The sequence below is a fragment of the Nycticebus coucang genome, chromosome 7, assembly GCF_027406575.1.
Source record: "Nycticebus coucang isolate mNycCou1 chromosome 7, mNycCou1.pri, whole genome shotgun sequence".
Classification (NCBI taxonomy): domain Eukaryota; kingdom Metazoa; phylum Chordata; class Mammalia; order Primates; family Lorisidae; genus Nycticebus; species Nycticebus coucang.
In genome coordinates, this window is record NC_069786.1 from 29,866,776 (window position 1) to 29,889,319 (window position 22,544).

The 22,544-nt window shown below is 38.4% G+C and overlaps 1 protein-coding gene across 1 annotated transcript in view; it reads left to right on the forward strand.

Annotated features, from left to right (window-relative positions):
- The window catches only part of THSD7B (thrombospondin type 1 domain containing 7B), a 1,036,041-nt gene that overhangs the window by 495,482 nt on the left and 518,015 nt on the right, over positions 1 to 22,544 (forward strand). Inside the window, exons 8-10 of the mRNA XM_053597329.1 lie at positions 1,306 to 1,497; positions 3,181 to 3,415; positions 12,695 to 12,810. Of these exons, the coding sequence (XP_053453304.1) occupies positions 1,306 to 1,497; positions 3,181 to 3,415; positions 12,695 to 12,810 (543 nt within the window). The remainder of the gene's footprint in view (positions 1 to 1,305; positions 1,498 to 3,180; positions 3,416 to 12,694; positions 12,811 to 22,544) is intronic.

The following is a 22,544-nucleotide window of genomic DNA, read 5'->3' on the forward strand; positions in this document are numbered from 1 at the left end:
CTCTGCCTCCTGCTCTCTGAGATGAGATGGATCACGTCTGTCATTGAGAATTTCTTGTGAAAGACTCAATAACACATGCTAAGCCTGTGTAATGTATGGAAAACATAGTGCTTGGCACAAAGGAGATGCTTAATAAATACTAGTCCCCTTTGCAGTAATTTTTTGTATCAGCCGATCATGACAGGAGAACTCCCAAACCATAAAGTCATGCAGACAGAGCTGGTTCTCTCCTGTAGTTGCCATTCCACAGTTTACTTTGTTATTTCAAACAATAAATAATGTTCTTCTTTGTATCCTCCATTTTTAAGAGCAGATTGTGAATGGAGGGACTAGTAAGAGTTGAATTATTATCTATAAAGAAGGAATATTTGAATTGTAAAATAACAAAGAAATAACCTCAAAGAGAGTTTTCAGAATTAATTGCAATCATATGAAATTTGGAAAAGTAACATCAAAATGATCCCTTTAGTCTTAACATCTGTTAATTATAAAGCATCATCCCTGTTCCTCTGTAGTTTTTGAAAAAATCTTACACTTTGATATGATATCAAAGGATTATAAATAGTTTTGATATAAAGGTACTAGTACAATAGCAATATTAGAAATCCTTGGTATCCTTCTGCTGCATTTTTGCATATAGTTATTTTTTGGTTTAGCAATTTATTAGACTGTTCAAAAGAGTAACAATAAAAATATTAGGGAGAACTTTAGACTACATGCCAACTTGTATGTCAACATATTATCAGAGAATTCTAGCCACAAGCCCATTTCTATTTTAGTTTTCAATTATTATCACTATGCACAAAGAAAGCAATAGAGTCATCATGTGATCATCCCGTTTAAAGAGGTAAATGCACACACAAATCCTTCTTTATTGTGTGAATTAGAATGCTCAGTGTCAGTTGTAGCAGTTTTTAGGACAACAGACTAGTCTGAGCTTTCTTTTGATATGAAATGTATACTTTATATATATGGTTGCCAATAGCATGTTGATCTTGACTATTTCCAGCCATCCATGGCTAAATTGTTCCTGGAACAAGCCAACTTTGTTCCTACAAAGGATGACAATTGAGGATTTTCTTAGTATCTACTTTTCTAAATGCCAAATTATCTTCTGGCAGTTTTTCTCAGCATGAATATTATGAATGGATGAAGAAACCATGATATTTTATACTTCGTTGGTTTAGATATCAGGTGAAGTCTTAAGCTAAAATGAAATAATAGAGAAAGCAATGAATCTAAATGTTCCTTGGACTGGCCACAATTTGCATTAATCAGTATCTGTCTTAATCTGGTTGATTACAGGAGAAGATGTTTCAGGGAGTCTCTGCCCAGTACCTCCTCCTCCTGAACGGATGATTTGTGAAATTCCCTGCCGAATGGACTGTGTGGTGGGTGAGTGGATGGAATGGACATCCTGTTCCCAGTCCTGTTCAAATAAAAACTCAGATGGGAAACAGACCAGGTCACGAACGATCTTGGCATTGGCTGGAGAAAGTGAGTAATAGAAAAGGTGTTCACTTTGTATTCAATAACACCCCTACCATAGGTCATGGAGAAGGTTGTATTGCAGAAATAGCCACCCAAGCATGACATCTCTATTTCCTGAATTCATCTTAACAGTTTCATTTCCATGCATGCTTTTTTTTTTTTAATTTAATCCTCTAGTTTATCTGTGCTGGGTTCATATATTCATATGAATTACTTTGATTTGTACCTGTGCATAGGCCAAAGGAATCGGATGGATGTTACATTATATTTACTTCTTAAAGCAGCAAGCAAGGTTTGGTTGACACACATGGCAGTTTCAGGTAGCTCATGCAGTTGTGAACATAAGCAGAATTTATCTGGTGAAAAGAGCTCCAAATTAGGAATCAGGAGACATGGCTTCTTGACGAGGAACTGGCACTAACATCTGCCAACCACCTGATCTGTGAGACCTGCTTTCCTGTTCTGTGATACTGGCATTCTGGAGGTGGGGAACATGAAGCCTGTGAAGATAGCTTTCAAGAAGCTAAAAAGTGCTATGGGAATATAAGCGGGTAACATCAGTACAAATTAGAGGAACAGCCGTTGCTGTCATTTATAGTGACAGTCTCTGTCCCCAGGTACACACGTCATTTCTCTTATGGCCTCTCTTGTCTCTGTCCGCAGGGCTCAGTTAGAACAGCAGGGTAGTGTAGCCACTGGCTGTGAGGAACTCCTTTTTAAATAGGATTCTGTTCTTTGATCCTGAGAAATGGGGCCAGGGTCAAGATAAATGAATATTTTCATATTCTTAAAGTGCACTTGCTTCCTTCACTTGTCTTTTATATTTTTGGAAGGGGAGAAAAGTCAGTAGTATTTAATGGGGGTAGGGGACAAGAATAACGAAACCAAGGTCACAAATCTTGGGCATTTGTCCCGCTGAATAAAACATTATAGTGTGGCAGAGTAGGAAAGGATCAATACTTTAGATAAATACCACTTTTCACATGGATATAACAATGTGGGGAAAAGGAGAGTAATGAAATTTGATTGTCTGACCTGCCTGAGAGTGTAAGTGTGTACATCTGTCTGGTTTTCCTTCCAGGATCACACATCATCAGGTATTATTTCAGAGTTTAAGGACAGGCTCTTTCCTGCCAAACATTAATGGATATTTTTGGATTTTTCAAATTACCATAATATTCTCTACCTGATGCAGGATGGGTGTCTTAAAATGACTCTCTGAAAAAAATAATGCTCCTCTGAAAAAAGGAAGACCATGTATAAATAGTGTGTGTGTATGTTTTCAATATAACATTACTCCAAGGTCATGGACTATTCTATCTAACTGACTAATCATATGTAGGTGTAGTAATATATTTTTAAAAGCAAAATTTTCTTTGAAGTTTATCTCAGAGATAACATACACCAGAAGTGGGCGGTACAGTTAATTAATTTTGTAATTTAATTGACGTGAACTGCTGCTTGTTTTGGGTATAGAAGAGCACAATACATTATCCTTAGGTTGTTGCTCAGGGCAAGAATCTTTAGCCATAGAGTGGGGAAAAAGGGGTCAGTGGCTCAGACCTTTGGAAAGCCGTGTCAACAAAATCATCTTTCTAGACCATTAAAACATCAAATATACTAATTACAAGAACAACTATAACAACAACAGCAATAACTCTGTATTCTCTTTAATTTTATTTCTTACAGGTGGAAAGCCATGTCCCCCTAGTCAAGCCCTCCAAGAATATCGCTCATGCAACGACCATTCTTGTATGCACCTTTACTGGGAAACATCGCCATGGGGGCCCTGTTCTGAAGACACATCAATAACTGCCCTTAATGTGACCATTGGCTGGAATGGAGAAGCTACATGTGGTGTGGGCATTCAGACGCGGAAAGTCTTCTGTGTCAAGAGTCACGTCAGACAAGTGATGACCAAAAGGTATTATCCATCTACTACTCCTAGTGTGTTTGATCATTACATAGTCGAGTATTTTTAATTGAAGCCAATTATCATTAGAGCAACTGATTCATCTGGGTCTGTGCTAGAGTAAGAGGATTTTTATTGTTGTTTTTGCTTGACTCTTAAAGACTAATTTTTTTTTAATCTATTATTAGTTAATGGATAAAAATAATGTCCACAAACATGCAATGTTTCTGAATAATCAAACAAGTTTCCTAGAGTTGGTCTCAGTGCTTTTTACTCTTCTCAAATTACATCAAGAGTGGGTCAACATAAAGGTAGGTTCGGCACTCTAGGCTGTGCCTTATTCTTCTTTAGACTCCGCAGAAGAGTGAGCAGTGCAGTGAGCAGATGAATCTCTCCAACCATTTTAGTTGTGCTAATCCAGGTCTGCAAGTGGATTATAGTCTAATGAATGCTATATTCTCTGAACATGGAGGGGGAAATTTTTAAAAAGTAAATAGGAAAATATGATCATGGGATATTAGGGTATAGATATCCAAAAGGATCAAGAACACCTGCAAGAGGTATCTCCTCATTCTGTCTTGAGGAATTTCATCTCCAGACCAAATGAAGAGATATCTCTTTCTGAAGTTGATACTTGTAAAGAAGAAAATAGATAGGCTCTATGCAGTGTACAGAGACTCAGCTATCCCTAGGAATTTCCCAGTGGCTGTGGAAGTCACCAGGATGAGCTGGCACAAATTTTGGTCTAGTGTCATACGCTAGGCAACTTTGAGTCCTTCCCTAGGAATTCTCAAGTTGGGAGAATAAATGCTGTCTCCCTTCTGTTCATGATACTCTAAGCAGATAAGCTGACGGTTGCCACAGATGTGATCAGGTCTGGAGGAAAAACCAGGAGGAGAGAGTGAACTGGATGCTCAGAAACAAGCAGAAATGGAGTCATAACAAATTTTGCCAGCATCAAGCCTTTGTTCCCTCCTTCCTAACTACGCCTTTGCCCTTTCTGGAAAAAAAGAACAAATGCATTCACTCTTTTTAACTCAATATAAATTGTGTTTCTGTCATGAGCAATTCAAATACCTGAACAATTTCATCTGGGGCACCAGGATGAAAGGTTTTGTACCTCATCCAGATCACTGCCATGGAAGCCACTTGTCTGTGTGTAAGGAAAATTACATAACTCAGTTAAAGGAAATGAACTGCTTATAGCAGAAACACTGGCCAGACACTGCCTACTGCATGTGGTAGAACATCTGATGAACAGATGTTTTGGCAAATACACATGAAGATAATTGTGAACAGGAAGCCCTTGCCTCCCTCTCCTCCTACATGTTCTGGTTGCAACCTCAGACATCTGTAAGCTGCATTTGGGAGGACTTCCTGATTATGCTTCACTCCAAGTCACAGCTATCATCATGTATATTTTCAGAATCATCTGCAAGTGTAGTCTTTAACACAGTGTCTGACATGTAGTGTCCATAAACTACATAAACTACATGTTGGAATTTATGAATAAATTAGACTTGGGCGGGGTAAAGTGATAGAGATTGCCGAGGATTGGTTATGAAAGGGAGATTAAGAGAAGCTGTTGTTTATCATTGCTTCAAGGAAAAGTATTTAGTCTTCCCTGATAAATTTTGGTAAAAGGGATTATCTTGAAGAGCAATGAACAGATCATACATATGACACGCTCATACCTGTATTAATCCATAAATGTTGTTTCTGCTCTAACACCTAACTGTATGCTGTTTGTGATGTTTTTCAGAACAACAACTTGTGTAAGTTGTATATTTCAACTTGCTGGTAGCCATAGCAACACAGAAACTGATTAGATCAATTCCAGGGGTTCTCAAACTGCGGCCTGGGGCCACATGAGGCAGTGTGATTGTATTTATTCCCATTTTGTTTTTTTACTTCAAAATAAGATATGTGCAGTGTGCATAGGAATTTTTTCATTGTTTTTTTTTTACTATAGTCTGACCCACCAACGGTCTGAGGGACAGTGAACTGGACCCTTGTTTAAAAAGTTTGAGGACCCGAATGTAGACAAATATGGATGAGACTATTTAATGTATGGGGTTATGGCAAAAATTCTAAGTTTTGTAAAGGTATTATGCAGACCGGAGACCTCCTTTTGACTGAGAAGATTTGCAGCCTAGATAATATTTACCTTTGTGATCTAAATTTTCAACTTAAAAAATATGCATGAAACATTAGGATAAATATGAAAGTAAAAATAAATATGGCTTAGGTATAGAAGTAAACCCTACATAAATGCAGCAAACTATTATTTTTTATAGTGAGGAGAAAAGGTAGCATGCCTAAAATCTGATCTCCCACTAAACTTCTTAGCTCTGAACCACAATGGGGAAAATCTACTTGAATGTAATTTATTTCTTAGCAAAGGGGAGTTAGAATTGAGACTGACAGTCACTGAATAAATTGTCTCATTTTAAAGAGCTATTTGGTTAGGAAATCTTGAGTTATATGTTCAAATAGCCATCTAATTTCTCTTTTATCCTCTCATAACTACTTTGAGTAACTTTTACTATAAAGTCCTCTGAACTCATCATTTTACTTAAAGGTTAGTTTTAAAGATGTTTTGAGATCCCCCCAAAATCACAGGACTAAAAGTTTATGGTTGAAAGCATAATTCATAAACTATATGAATTTGCTTAAAAATTTACATAAAATATTATCATGACACTGAATCACCTTTCGTTTTTCGATAGTTTACGAACACAGAAAAATCAATGGCACAGATGTTTTCTCACACACACACATACACACTCTCTTGAAAGCATTGCTAATTACTTTTTGCACTGTTGATGAGACTGGAGACATAACGACCAAGTTTTAATTCTTACTCTATGTCTGCAAACACTCCTGCTGAACATGAACAGCCTGCATTGACTTGAGTAAAGTTAATTAAAATTCTTGAGGTTAATGAGATTAATTGAGCTAACAGAAAAATTCCTTGTGAATTATCCACCCATTGAGATTATCAGCCTTAGAAAACATCTTTTGCTCTGGCCTCCAAAATTTATTTTTTCACATGAAAGTCATTTCAGCAGGCAAAGATCCCTTGTCACACATAAAATTCTTGGGGTGGAGGTTGAGATATGGAAAGAGGGAGGGAAGGAGGAAATGTCCTAAAGAAAGACTGGTGAAAGAAGGAAGCAGGTCTCCATGGAATGGGTGAGCTAAAATAATGTGTTTTACCTCTAAACCCGTTCCATTGAGACGCAGTTTCTTGCACGTGCTCACATCCCTATGTTGTTTGGTTTCCATGTTTGCACAGGTGAGAACATTGCTACCATTGTGTGAGTTATAGAACTAATCCTATCAGAAAATGAGAACTAGCTGAGGTACAGCTCAACCACAGTAATAGCTTGTTGGAATATTCTTGAATTTTGGTTTTGTTTCACTATCAGTGTTTTTTTTCTCCCCCAGTGGCAATGTACTGAACAATAATAAAGATTGAAAACACACAGCTCAAATCTTTCCAAAGTTCCTGATAAGGCACTTTCTGCCTTTAATGTGAAAACACCTGGCATTTTGTGAGATATAGTAATAAATAGCTCCATTTAAACATTTAATGTCTAAAAAGTTGGCAGGTTTGGCCCATCTATTTGAGTGAGATGGATATGTCTGCTGCTGGGTCAGAAAGCTGAACAAGGAGACGGAGAGCTGTGTGTCTGCGTCTTGATTAGGGAGGCACAACCGGAAAATGGCAGGTCTTTGCAGCTCAATTTGATGCATTTCAGCACAGTGCTTATAAACAAGTGAAGCTTACTGTGTGGCCAAGAGACAAGTATTATAGAACATTCCAGTGCAAGTCCAGGAAAATATATGTACTGAAATGGAATGCATTCCCGTTTCATGAACAACATTGCCAATCCAGGCTCAGAGTGTTATGTGAAAGGAGGAAGTTAAATTATGACAAAGAACAAATGACCATCTGCGCTCGCTAACTAAAATGTGAATCTATATGCTTATCTGGGTTTCGAGGCTTCAATTTTGTTGTGGAAATGGCTACAGAAATAAGACTAATATTCCCCAGCATTTATTTATCTTCAGGCTTCAATAGTGTGAAATACTATTCAATCATTCAATGTTACTAAATATTTACAGTGAACTGAGATCTAGCACTTTTAAGATCTGATCTAAGATGGAATTCTACCAACAAAACATCCAAAATCAGTGTGTGTACAGCATGTGTGTTTGAGTGCAGACACAAACAACAGAACAGCAGCACAAAAAAATGTTAAAGGCTATTTTGGTTGGTGACAATACAGTGATGCGGAAAATGAGCCCTATAATTTCTGTAAGTAGGGGAGCTCACAAGTTGCTAATATTCAAACATGGTATCTTTGAGACTAAGAAGATGTTTGTGGAAATTGGAAATGAGATGATGCTTGAAGACTTAAACATGTGGATAAATAGAAAGAGGAAGTTGAAACACCGAGGACAGGTAAACCTTGTTGGCAGAAGAAATGACAAAAAGACTATTTCACTAGCAAGAGAATACTTGGCCTTTATCAGAGCAAAAATCACTTGCATTTCCAGGAAAGCCCTCTGGTCACAGCTTCTATAAAAGTGCTCTAACTTAAGCTTGACTTTGTCACTGAGGAATGGTACGGTTTCTCTCTTGTGGACTTAAGGAAAGACCAGGAGAGAGAAAGCGGCCGTACCATGGGAAGATGGCATTATTCCCAGTGAGCATTATTGTGAGTTATACTAAAGTATGAAGTTATACTCAGTAAAGGAGGCACTATCAGTGCCCCTAAGGGGATTAATGCCTACTCCTAATTGAAGTGGATAAAGTTCCTGCCATATGAGCAGTCCTCTCTAGAAATGTTGAAGGCTAGCAACACAAATACCATACCCCTAGTCTGTTTCATGACTGAATGAACAAGTGTTGGGGAGGGTGCGAGGAGGGGCCCGTAACCCACTAGCACAGGGACGTCACCATTCCTCAGGTTGTGCTTTCCTTTCCTGACACATACCAAGGGAGGGTGGAGGTAAGTTAGATTAAATGACAGTTCAATTAATTTTTAGTAGCCCTCAGAGTATGAATAAAGGACTTGGGGTTGATTTTAGTGTTTTTTCTTTTGCTATCTTGACTAAAGTACAGTATAAATTTTCCTTTCCAGAATAGCTTGTTTAAATAACACTATATCCTCCTAAAGACACTCTTCTTTCTTTCCATTGTTATACTCATTGAATTGATCTATTTGATAGATGTTTCATGTCTGTGTGTATTAAGGATGGTTAATAATATGCCATTAATAAGAATTAATTTACTGAGCATTTTTTGTGATATATACATTTTTCATCTTAATTTTTTTATCAAAGCATTGCACATTTTATAATAGAAGTAAAATAACACAGAGGGATTGGTGATGGAGCAGTAGGTTCCCAGTTATCCCCTGCTCCACTTGCCAAACTCGACCACTTTTTTTTTTTTTTTTTTTTTTGTAGAGACAGAGTTTCACTTTATGGCCCTCGGTAGAGTGCTGTGGCGTCACACAGCTCACAGCAACCTCCAACTCCTGGGCTTAGGCGATTCTCCTGCGTCAGCCTCCCGAGTAGCTGGGACTACAGGAGCCCGCCACAACGCCCGGCTAAAAACTCGACCACTTTTTAACAGTTGCTGTTTCTCTCTTTCTCTCTCCATTTCCACTGAGTAAGCATCCACATAGTTTACCTCTTTAACAATAAATAGATGAACACTGAGAACCTTTATGTCCCCTGGCTCTGAATGGCCCCTTACCCACCTCCTGCCCTGTCACTGACACTATTTTATTCTTCTTCCACTGGGTCTGTATGTCAATGCAAATAAACACAAGTGTATGTTTTTATCCTTTCTCCATTTCAGGTGTTTACCTTCTACCTCTAAGTGATATATTTTTCACACATCATCCACGTAACTCTGCATTTATCAATTTAAAACAGTCATTTCTTGATCTGCTCCAGTGAAAGGAATAAAACCTAGCTCATTTACACTAACTCTTCTTCTGGCTCCTCCCATATTTTTGCATTCCATTGTTTGTTACATTCTTCTTCTTTTTTTTGTCCTGAGACAGAGTCTTGCTTGTTGCCCAGACAAGAGTACAGTGGTGCAATCACAACACATTACAACTTCCAGTTCCCTGGCTTAAGAGATCTTCCTGGCTTAGCCTCTTGAGTAGCTAGGTAGAGACTGGGTCTCCCTATGTTTTCCAGCCTGGTTTTGAACTATTGGCCTGAAATGATCCTCCCACCTTGGTCTCTCCAAAGTTCTGGGAATATAGGTGTGAAACACCATGCCTGGTCACATTAATCTTTTTTAATTTTTTCTTACATTTTCATTTCATTTTATTTGTTTTATATTAATTTAAACATTTAAACTATTATGGGTACATAATAGTTGTAGATATTTATAGGGTACACACAATGTGTTGATACAGGCATAAAATGCATAATAGTCAAATCAGGGTAATTGGGGTATCCATCATCTCAATCTCTTTTCATTAATACTGGTGACTAATATTCTTAGAACCTTTGTCTTAGCTTGGGTTACTGTAATAAAAATACTATCAGCCAGGTAGCTTAAACATTTATTTCTCACAGTTCTGAAGATTGGAAGTCTCAGATCAGGGTGACTGCATGGTCACCTTTTGGTGAAGACCCTTCCTGGTTTGCAGATGACTATTTTCTTGTTGTGTCTTCACAGGGAGGAAAGCAGAGACAGGAAGCCAGCTCCCTGGTGTCTCATCTCGTGAAGACACTAATGCCATTCACAAAAGCTCCACATTATGATCTAATTATTTCCCAAAGGTCATTACCATGAGGGTTAGGTTCCAACTTACAGATTTTGGGGGGAAACAAAAATAGTTTGTAATTATGTTATTTCTTATTTCATTTGTGTTTTAATCAACTCTCTGAACACCTGCTGTGTTGGAGGGAGCCTCTGTCCCTCTGCTCCCCCCCCCAATCTTTCATCCTGTACCCACTGTGTCTTTACCTTACTGCGACAAGTATGATTTATTGGAACATTCGGTTCCAACCCAAAATTCAGTCTTCCATGCTTTGCCTATGTCTTGTGTCTAAACTGTTAAAATTATAAAAATGCGTCCAATTTTATAATTATATAAGTTGATGAGGACTGATGACAGTGAAATTCTCGCTTTTCTTGGATGTTTTTTTTTCCTTTTGCCCTAACCTTTATAGATTTCTTCTGTTACTCTTTGTGTTTGAAATATAGACAATCCCTGGGCAGCGTCTGTGGCTCAAAGGTATAGGGCACCGGCCCCATATGCCAAAGGTGGCGGGTTCAAACCCAGCCCTGGCCAAAAACTGCAAAAAAAAAAGAAATATGGACAATCCCTGTGTATGCACGTTGGTTAGTTTGTATACAGTTGGTGGATATCTTCACTCTAAATTGTCCTCCCTTGGTCAACTCTGATGCTTTAGTCCATTATTTTCTTGTTAAAGTTTTTGACTCGGTTTTCTCTGTTCTGTCCCAGTGGAAGTCTATTGGTTACCTCTTTACACTTCTCATGCTGCTGTCTTTTCTACTATATTTTTTTCTTCAGGTGCTTTTTCTTCATGTGTCTTTGTATCCATCATTGATTATCCCAGTGCCCTCAGTTTATTATCTGAAAATGAAGATGATCTGGTATAGGACTAACAAACAATGTAGGCAAAACTTTTAACTCAGCTTCGGCTATATGATACAGGGCTCATGCCATCAAGCTTTATATACTCTGCATCTCTTTTCTTTATAAGAAACTGAGGGGAAGCAATTTAAAAACCAAATATATGTTGCAAAGTGCTTTCTTGTTTTTCTCTTTAGTGTATCACTATTGTAGAAAATAATAAATGTGGTTTTTAGCCCTGTGTACTCGTGAAAACAAGCATTCAAAGAAACACAAAAACTTGTTTGCTATTTTCTGAGACTTTAGTTCTTCCAAGTGATTGTGAATCCATTGACCATTTATATTACTTTCCTCCCAAACATGGAAATTAAATTAATGATCAGCAAAATTATAGAATTGATAATTTTATCTTATTAATCCTAGTTAGTGTATTTAATATTTGCAGGCTGTCATATCTTGCATATTCTAACTCATCAGTCTACAGTTATTTAGAAATACCCACCGATTTTTATATACTTTAGAGTTCTGTTAATGATCAAAGAGGCATAGTATTTTTTTTTTCTTTTTTTTGGAGACAAGTCTCAAGTTGTCACCCTGGGTAGAGTGCTGTGGCATCGTAGCTCATAGCAACCTCAAACTCTTGGGCTTAAACGATTCTCTTGCCTCAGCCTACCAAGTAGCTGGGACTACAGGCGCCTGCCACAACACCCGGCTATTTTTTGGTTGTAGTTGTCGTTGTTTTGGCAGGCCCGGGCTAGATTTGAACCTGCCAGCTCCAATGTATGTGGCTGGTACGCTAGCTGCTGAGCTATAAGGCGCCAAGCCAGAGACAGAGTATTTTTAAGTGATTTTCAATAATTTTGTTTTTCAGTATATCCATATATTGCTTTTTATTTTCTTTTTCTTTTTGTAGGAAAATTAGTATCACTAATTTTTCTGTTATCCCAAATAAAAAATGTTTCTTTATCATCCTCGGTAGAGCGCTGTAAAATCATCGCTCACAGCAACTCAAAACTCTTAGGCTTAAGCAATCTTCTTCTTCTTTTTTTTTTTTTTGAGACAGATTCTCATTATGTCACCTTTGGTAGAGTGCTGTGGCATCACAGCTCACAGCAACCTCAAACTCTTGGGTGTAAGCAATTCTCTTGTCTCAGCCTCCCAAGTAGTTGGGATGACAGGCGCCTGCCACAACGCCTGGCTATTTTTTTGTTGTTGTTTGTTTGTTTGTTTTTGTTGCAGTTGTCGTTGTTTAGCAGGCCTGGGCTGGGCTCAAATCTGGCAGCTTCAGTGCATGTGCTAGTGCCCTAACCACTGCGCAATGGTGCTGAGCTTAAAACATTTTTCTTTAAGTTTCAGTTTGTTCGTTTAAAAATATGTTTGAATTGATGTTGATGGTGAGATACTTTCTTGGCATTTGTCATTTGTCAGTTTTAGGCATTGGTGTCTGGGTCTAGAGGGCTGAAGTTTGCTTCAGCCTCTCTGCTGGCTGTGACCCTTTAGGCAAGCAGCTTCACTTCCCTGCGTCTTTTTTCCTCATCTATGAAAGTAACAAGAGGGTCTTCATATTAGCTGTTCTGAAATTCTATGTAGTTCTGTGTTAAATCGCTTGCTTATTCCAAGAGGCATTGATGTGGTCTGTTTACGTTGACAGGTGTCCAGAATCGACTCACCCCGAAACTGTCCGCCCATGCTTCCTTCCATGTAAAAAGGACTGTATTGTGACTGCTTTCAGCGAGTGGACGCCCTGCCCAAGGTTGTGCCAGGCAGGTAGGTGTATGCTGCTTTCTTAGTGCTTTTTTTTCTTAACCATCTGATGGTTTCCCATTGCTAAAAAAAGGTGAAGGATTGTTTCCCCTTTGCTAAAAATGTTAGCACCATTTGGTTTTCTTTATACATGTCACCCTGGAAATGAGGTTGGTTAAAGTTTGTAAGTGAAATTGTGAATTTGCAGATCCATCAGAACTTGGAAGGGAAAACGTATTCAGTTATTACCAGTCATAATTTCACTAGTATGTATTGCAGGAGTACTCATCTTCTGTTGAGGGTTTTGAACATTTATTCCAGTGTGATTCCTTATAAAACATCTTCGCTATCACAATTTCTATATCCCCTCTGTGTGTGTGTAGCCTTATTCTAGGCACATTTATTAGAATATATTGTTTAAATACTACTTAAACACTATGCTTACATCACTGGTATATCTATATCTATATATATACACACATATATATATACACACACATGTAAGTGCATGGGAAAATAAGAGTAGATACATTAAAGTGTTGAACAAGTACAGAAATTTACAAGATATAAATTTCTGTTTTCTTAACAGTGATGCTTAATACATCTGGGTGTATTTGGAGGGCTATGATCCAGAGTACTTGATACCTAAGTCATAAAGATGAACACACAGTGGTGCTTTGGTAAAGTTACCCTCCTTCCCCCCAAGATTATTATAATTACTTGATAAACTAGTCCATGTAAAGATACAATTACTTCTTGTCCCAAAACTCCATCTTGGCCTAATATCCAGACTTAAGAACTTGGTCCCTTTCCCCAAGTCTCATTTGCTAACCTTGATAAAAATGAAAAAAAACCCACCACCAACAAAAAACTATATATAAACCAATCCAAGAAAAAGAAGGACAGAGAGCGTATTAACCCTAACAGAGTTAGGTGGGTGTCATCCACTCCTCCCTGGTCATCTTGCCATCTTGTGGTGATCATGTCTCAAGCAGGACATGACTCTCTGTTGGTATTTCAGCCTCCTGGAAGAGCGGACAAGGAAGTATGGAATTTTACAGAGAGAGAACCTGTCAGAGATTGAGAGCATCCACTCCTTTCATTGAATATTTCCAGCCCTATATATCTATGATCCCTCAAATTCTCTATAGCAGGGGTCATCAAACTTTTTAAACAGGGGGCCAGTTCACTATCCCTCAGACCGTTGGAGGGCCGGACTAATAGTTAAAAAAAAAACCAAAAAAAAACTATGAACAAATTCCTATGCACACTGCACATATCTTATTTTGAAGTGAAAAAAAAAAAAAAGGGAACAAATACAATATTTAAAATGAAGAACAAGTAAAGTTAAATCAACAAACTTACTGGTATTTCAATGAGAACTATGGGTCTGCTTTTGGCTAATGAGATGGTCAATGTCCGGTTCCTTATTTGTCACTGCTAGTCGTAACAAGTGATGCAAGTTTGCATCCGTTAGTCTAGATCTAGTTGGAGATTTCAGATGTTTCATTCTGGAAAAAGTCTGTTCACAGACATAAGTGCTGCCAAAGATAGTTGCCATTTTGAGTGCATGGTTCCTGAGATTAGGGTGTGTCTCAGAGGGGAGAGATGCCTAGAAATTAGGAAGGCTGCTTGACTGTATTTGTCTTTCAGAGAGTCACAATTCTGCAGTTCAGGCAGTTCCATTTGGTAAATCGTATCCACATTTTCAATGTCAATAGAAAATGGGTTACGGAAAAGCTGTATGTCCTGTTCATGGAGATGAAGCTCTTTAAGTCTAAATTGGAACTCCTTTTGCAACTTTTTCAGTGAATCCACACATATTTTATTTGGGAATGCAACCAATGGATTTTCCACTAACAGATTTTGAGTTGTGGGGAGATGGTAGAAATTTTCCTCCTTCACTTGTTTGATGAGGAAGCCTAATTTTACTTCAAATACTTTCACATGTGATTGCGTATCACAGAAGAGCTTCCCCTTTCCTTGAAGTTGCACATTGACACTGTTGAGTAGCTCTGTTACATCTATCAGAAAGGCAAGGTGCCATTTCCATTCTGCATCATTGAGCTCTAGTACTTTTTTGTTTTTTGAAAGCAGAAAAGCTGTAATCTGTGGAAGTAAGTCATAGAAATGTTTCAAAACTCTCCCTCGACTCAGCCAATGGATTTCCGTGTGGTACAGAACATCTTCACAGGCAACATTTAGCCCAGACAGAAATTCCTGAAATTGTCTGTGGTTTAGTGTATTACCTCTAATTAAGTTAACACAAGATACCACAGTTTTCATAAGAGTCCCACTTCAGTGATTTACTACACAGTGCTTGTTGGTGGATGAGGCAGTGTATGGCTATTGGATGAGAATGGTTATGTTTGTCCATCTCTTGGTTAATGTGAGCAATTACTCCTTTCATAGACCCCACCATGCTAGGAGCACCATCAGTTGTCACACTGGCTAGTTTGGCCCAGTCCAGCTCCAAACTATTCACAGTTTGGCAAAACTTTTCATAAAAATCCTCTCCTGTAGTTGTCCTTTGATACTTTGCAGTGCAGCAAGCTCTTCTGTGACTTTGAAATAGTCATTCGTCCCACGAATAAAAATTAGAAGTTGTGCAGGATCACGAACATCAGTACTTTCATCAAGTGCAAAGGAAAAATAGGAAAGTTCTTGTGGAGTTTTACAAATGCTGATGCAAATTGTCAGCCATTTCTTCAATCTTTCGTGTAATTGAGGGTCCTGAAAGACTCACTGTACTAAATAAATCAGCCTTCTCTGGAAACATTTGTTTGGCAACAGAAAGAAGGCATTCTTTTTTTTTTTTTTTATTGTTGGGGATTCATTGAGGGTACAATAAGCCAGGTTACACTGATTGCAATTGTTAGGTAAAGTCCATCTTGCAATCATGTCTTGCCCCCATAAAGTGTGACACACACCAAGGCCCCACCCCCCTCCCTCCATCCCTCTTTCTGCTCCCCCCCCATAACCTTAATTGCCATTAATTGTCCTCATATCAAAATTGAGTACATAGGATTCATCCTTCTCCATTCTTGTGAAGCTTTACTAAGAATAATGTCTTCCACTTCCATCCGGGTTAATACGAAGGATGTAAAGTCTCCATTTTTTTTTAATGGCAGAATAGTATTCCATGGTATACATATACCACAGCTTGTTAATCCATTCCTGGGTTGGTGGGCATTTAGGCTGTTTCCACATTTTGGTGATTGTAAATTGAGCTGCAATAAACAGTCTAGTACAAGTGTCCTTATGATAAAAGGATTTTTTTCCTTCTGGGTAGATGCCCAGTAATGGGATTGCAGGATCAAATGGGAGGTCTAGCTTGAGTGCTTTGAGGTTTCTCCATACCTCCTTCCAGAAATGTTGTACTAGTTTGCAGTCCCACCAGCAGTGTAAAAGTGTTCCCTTCTCTCCGCATCCACGTCAGCATCTGCAGTTTTGAGATTTTGTGATGTGGGCCATTCTCACTGGGGTTAGATGATATCTCAGGGTTGTTTTGATTTGCATTTCTCTAATATATAGAGATGATGAACATTTTTTCATGTGTTTGTTAGCCATTCATCTGTCATCTTTAGAGAAAGTTCTATTCATGTCTCTTGCCCATTGATATATGGGATTGTTGGCTTTTTTCATGTGGATTAATTTGAGTTCTCTATAGATCCTAGTTATCAAGCTTTTGTCTGATTGAAAATATGCAAATATCCTTTCCCATTGTGTAGGTTGTCTCTTTGCTTTGGTTATTGTCTCCTTAGCTGTACAGAAGCTTTTCAGTTTAATGAAGTCCCATTTGTTTATTTTTGTTGTTGTTGCAATTGCCATGGCAGTCTTCTTCATGAAGTCTTTCCCCAGGCCAATATCTTCCAGTGTTTTTCCTATGCTTTCTTAGAGGATTTTTATTGTTTCATGCCTTAAATTTAAGTCCTTTATCCATCTTGAATCAATTTTTGTGAGTGGGGAAAGGTGCGGGTCCAGTTTCAGTCTTTTACATGTAGACATCCAGTTCTCCCAACACCATTTATTGAATAGGGAGTCTTTCCCTCAAGGTATGTTCTTGTTTGGTTTATCGAAGATTGAAGGTTGTAAGATGTTAGTTTCATTTCTTGGTTTTCAATTGGATTCCAAGTGTCTATCTCTCTGTTTTTGTGCCAGTACCATGCTGTCTTGAGCATTATGGCTTTGTAGTACAGACTAAAATCTGGTATGCTGATGCCCCCAGCTTTATTTTTGTTACAAAGACCTGCCTTAGCTATATGGGGTTTTTTCCGGTTCCATACAAAACGCAGAATCATTTTTTCCAAATCTTGAATGTACGATGTTGGTATTTTGATAGGAATGGCATTGAATAGGTAGATTGCTTTGGGAAGTGTAGACATTTTAACAATGTTGATTCTTCCATCCATGAGCATGGTATGTTCTTCCATTTGTTAATATCCTCTGCTATTTCCTTTCTGAGGATTTCATAGTTTTCTTTATAGAGGTCCTTCACCTCCTTCATTAGGTATATTCCTAGGTATTTCATTTTCTTTGAAACTATTGTAAAGAGAGTTGTGTCCTTAATTAGCTTCTCATCTTGACTGTTATTGGTGTATACAAAGGCTACTGACTTGTGGACATTGATTTTATATCCTGAAACATTACTGTATTTTTTGATGACATCTAGGAGTCTTGTGGTTGAGTCTTTGGGGTTCTCTAAGTATAAGATCATGTCGTCAGCAAAGAGGGAGAGTTTGACCTCCTCTGCTCCCATTTGGATTCCCTTTATTTCTTTGTCTTGCCTAATTGTATTGGCTAGAACTTCCAGCACTATGTTGAATAGTAAAGGTGACAGAGGACAACCTTCTCTGGTTCCAGTTCTAAGAGGAAAAGCTTTGAGTTTTACTCCATTCAGTAAAATATTGGCTGTGGGTTTGTCATAGATAGCTTCAATCAGTTTTAGAAATGTGCCACCTATGCCTATACTCCTCAGTGTTCTAATTAGAAAAGGATGCTGGATTTTATTAAATGCTTTTTCTGCAACTATTGAGAGATCATGTGATCTTTATTTTTGCCTCTGTTAATATGGTGGATAACGTTTATGGACTTGCGTATGTTAAACCAGTCTTGCATCCTTGGGGTGAAGCCTACTTGATCATGATGAATGACTTTTTTGATGATAAGCTGTAATCTCTTGGCTAGGATTTTGTTGAGAATTTTTGCATCTATATTTATGAGTGAGATTGGTCTGAAATTCTCCTTTTTGTTTGGGTCTTTTCTTGGTTTTGGTATCAGGGTGATGTTTGCTTCATAGAATGTGTTGGGGAAGATTCCTTCTTCCTCAATTTTTTGGAATAATCTGGGCAGTACAGGAATAAGCTCTTCCTTGAAGGTTTGATAGAATTCTGGAGTGAAGCCATCTGGAGCAGGACATTTTTTGGTTGGAAGATTTTTTATTGTTTCTTTATCTCAGTGGTTGAAATTGGTCTGTTCAGGAGCTCTATTTCTTCCTGGCTGAGTTTAGGCAGAGGGTGTGATTCCAAATATTGATCCATTTTCTTCACATTGTCAAATTTCTGGGCATAGAGTTTCTGGTAGTATTCAGAGATGATCTCTTGTATCTCTGTGGGATCAGTTGTTATTTCCCGTTTATCATTTCTCATTGAGGTTACTAGAGATTTTACTTTTCTATTCCTCGTTAGTCTGGCCAATGGTTTATCTATTTTATTTATTTTTTCAAAAAACCAACTCCTTGTTTCATTAATTTTCTGAATGATTCTTTTGTTTTCAATTTCATTGATCTCTGATTTGATTTTGGATATTTCTTTTCTTCTACTGAGTTTAGGCTTAGATTGTTCTTCTTTTTCCAATTCCATAAGATCTCTTGTGAGATTGTTGATGCACTCTCTTTCTGTTTTTCGAATGTAGGCATCTAAAGTGATGAATTTTCCTCTCAAAACTGCTTTTGCAGTATCCCACAGGTTTTGGTAGCTTGTGTCTTCATTGTTGTTGTGCTCAAGGAAGTTAATGATTTCCTGTTTTATTTCTTCCTGCACCCATCTGTTATTCAACAGAAGATTGTTTAATTTCCATGCCTTTGGGTGGGGTCGAGCATTTTTGTTAGAGTTGAGTTCCACCTTTAGTGCCTTATGGTCTGAGAAGGTACAAGGTAAAATTTCAATTCTTTTGATTCTGTTGATATTTGTTTTGTGTCCCAGGATATGATCAATTTTGGAGAATGTTCCATGGGGTGATGAGAAGAATGTATATTCTCTATCTTTGGGGTGGAGTGTTCTATATGCGTCTATCAAGCACAGTTGTTCTAGGGTCTCATTTAAATCTCTTATATCTTTGTTTAATTTCTGTTCAGAGGATCTGTCCAACTCTGTAAGAGGAGTGTTAAAGTCCCCTGTTATGATGGTATTATCAGATATCATATTGCTGAGACTGAGTGAGGTCTGTTTCAAGAATCTGGGAGCATTTAAATTGGGTGCATAAATATTTAGAATTGAAACGTCTTCTTGTTGCATTTTTCCCTTGACCAATATAAAGTGACCATCTTTGTCTTTTTTAACTTTAGTTGCTTTAAATCCACATGAATCTGAAAATAAGATTGCAACTCCTCTTTTCTTCTGAATTCCGTTTGCCTGAAAAATTGTCTTCCAACCCTTGACTCGGAGCTTTAATTTGTCTTTTGAAGCTAGGTGTGTTTCTTACAGACAGCAAATGGATGGCTTGTGTTTTTTAATCCAGTCAGCCAATCTATGTCTCTTCAGTGGGGAATTCAAGCCATTAACATTTATTGAGATAATTGATAAGTGTGGTAGTATTCTATTCGTCTTATTTTGTGAGAGTCCATTGCTTAGTTTTATTTTTTGTATCAGTGTGGAGGTTAGGTTCTGTCTTTTAATTTCTGAGTTCTTACTTTGCTGCTGATCCATTGTGGTTATCAGTGTGCAGAACAGGTTGAAGTGTTTCCTGTAGAGTTGGTCTTGTTGTGGCGAATTTCCTCAATGTTTGTATATCCGTAAATGATTTGATTTCGCCGTCAATTTTGAAGCTTAGCTTAGCAGGGTACAGAATTCTGTGCTGGAAATTGTTCTGTTTAAGTAGATTAAAGGTAGATAACCATTGTCTTCTTGCTTGGAAAGTTTCATTAGAGAAGTCTGCGGTCACTCTGATGGATTTGCCCCTGTAGGTCAACTGGTGGTTACTCCTGGCAGCTTGCAGAATCTTTTCTTTTGTCTTGACTTTGGACAGGTTTATCACAATGTGTCTTGGAGAAGCTGGGTTAGAGTTGAGGCGACCTGGGGTCCGATATCCCTCTGAAAGCAGTGTGTCAGAATCTTTGGTGATATTTGGGAAATTTTCTTTTATAATATTTTCTAGTATGGCTTCCATTCCTCTGGGGCATTCCTCTTCCCCTTCTGGAATTCCTATAACTTGTATGTTGGAACGCTTCATAAATTCCCATAATCTGACAGTGAACGTTCTGCTTTCTCTCTCTTCTTTTCTGCCTCTTTTACTATCTGAGTTATCTCAAGAACTTTGTCTTCTACCTCTGAAATTCTTTCTTCTGCATGGTCTAATCTGTTGCTGCTGATACTTTCCATTGCATCTTTAAGTTCCGTAATTGACTGTTTCAGTTCCTTCAGCTCTGCTATATCCTTTTTATATTCTTCATATCGTTCATCTCTTATTCGATTCTGTTTTTGGATTTCCTTTTGGTTATTTTCCACTTTATTAGCAGTTTCCTTCATTGTTTCCATCATTTCTTTCATTGTTTTCAACATGTGTATTCTAAATTCCCTTTCTATCATTCCTAACATTTCTTTATAGGTGGAATCCTCTGCAGTAACTACCTCATGGTCCCTTGGTGGGGTTGTTCTGGACTGGTTCTTCATGTTGCCTGGAGTTTTCTGCTGATTCTTCCCCTTGAGTGATTTCTTTTATCTGTTTCCTTGCCCTAATTTTCCTTTCACTTCCTTTTGCTCTTTAAGTTCTCATGCCTATGGACTAAGGGTTACAGGACCAGAAGGGTGAGAAGGTTGAAGAGCAAAAAAGGGATGAAAGAAAGAGGACCGAGTGATAAGAAAAACAAAGAAAAATAGAGAAAGGAGAGGGGGTGGCTAAAAGGAATATTGACAAAAAGAAGAGAGGCACAGAAAAAGGGTGACAGAGCAATATAGGTGTACAGTAGGGTACTTTGACACAACCTTAAAAAACCCCACCTTCTGGGGGTGCCCAGTTGGGTGGATCCCTTGAGGTCAGCAGCTCTTTGGTAACCTGATCAGACACAGTACCCCACCTCCACCAAGTAGAGAGGAAAGACAAAAATGCTATAAATGAAACCAAAACAAGCCAACAGAAAACTTTATGGAATAAAATTGGGTGGAAAACCAAATAATAGTGGTAGAAACACTAGCAAAAATGAAGTTCTAATTATTGAAAAAGGCAGCAATGGGAAATTATAATTAAACTAGGAAAATTGAGAAAGAAAAAGGATCTGCATGGAAAAGGTTGAACTTAAAAGACAAAACAACATCAACAACATCAAAATAAACTTAAAAAACAACCAAACCAAAAAAAAAGTAAAAAAAAAAAAACACAACCAAAAACAAAGCAGTATGTATATGTTATTGAATATTGTCTGGGCAACACGTGGTCTTCTGGGGTATGAGATGTTAATCCCAGTTCTGATACGAGTGGAGGCTGCTGATTTCTCAAACCCCAGCAGGTAGACACCCTGAATGTCTCTTCAGCCCACTTAAAAGGCACTTTGAACTTGTTCACTTGCTGAGCAGAAGCTTTCCCAGGAAAGTGCTTGTCACTGGATTCACTGCTGAAGTGGCTATCCACTTACCCAGTGTGCCAAAACCGGTCTCACTCTGCCCCTGAGGGTTCGGGCTGCAAGGCGGCTCAGACCCTGCCCTTAGGCTACTTGGTTGCTGGGTTAACAGCTCCCACCCAATTCTAGCTCTGTGACTCTGAGGGCGGAGCTTGCCGGGGCAGATCGCTCACCATGGCTTTGTGACCCACAGCCAAACACTATTAGCTCCTTCTGGCTCAGCGGCTCAGACTGGGGCCCTAGACAATGGCCAAAGTTCTCTGCACTCCCGCTCAGGCTCTCCCCAAGGCAGTTCAACTGAGTGCCAAGTCCAAAGTCACCAAAACAGTTCACAGGTAAGGCCTTTCTGGTTTGCAGTCTCGCTGCTACTGAACTTATAGTTGCGGGCGGGTTTAGACGGATTGAACACACGTGACCACTTGCCGTTTTTCCACTGTTTTAGTCCTCCTCTTTGGGTCCAGAAGTCTCTCTCTGACTCCCTGTATCCTCGTAGGGGTGATGATAGGCAGATTCCACCCGCCAGAGATGCCTGGAGTCCGATCTCCCCAGACTCATGGTGCCCAGATGCAAGGAAGCTGTTACTTGGCCTCCATCTTGCTCCGCCTCCCCTGAAAGAAGGCATTCTTTAACAAATTGTCTCTCCATGAATGGTTTGCCAGTACATGCTATTAGCTTGGCAACTTGAAAACTTGCTCACAGTGATGAAGTATTTAGCTGTTTCTGCTTCACAAAAGTATTTTTCTGAGTTGTCAATGTATATTTCAGTTTTAATATTTTATCTTTTCTCACTTCTCCAACCAATTATATTTATCTTTATTTTGAGTTTGATGGTATCAATGCAAACTGTATTCTTTGAACACAGACACTATATTCTGGCATATCAAACACACAGCTCTTTCCTTGTACTGCATGAAAAAGTCATCAT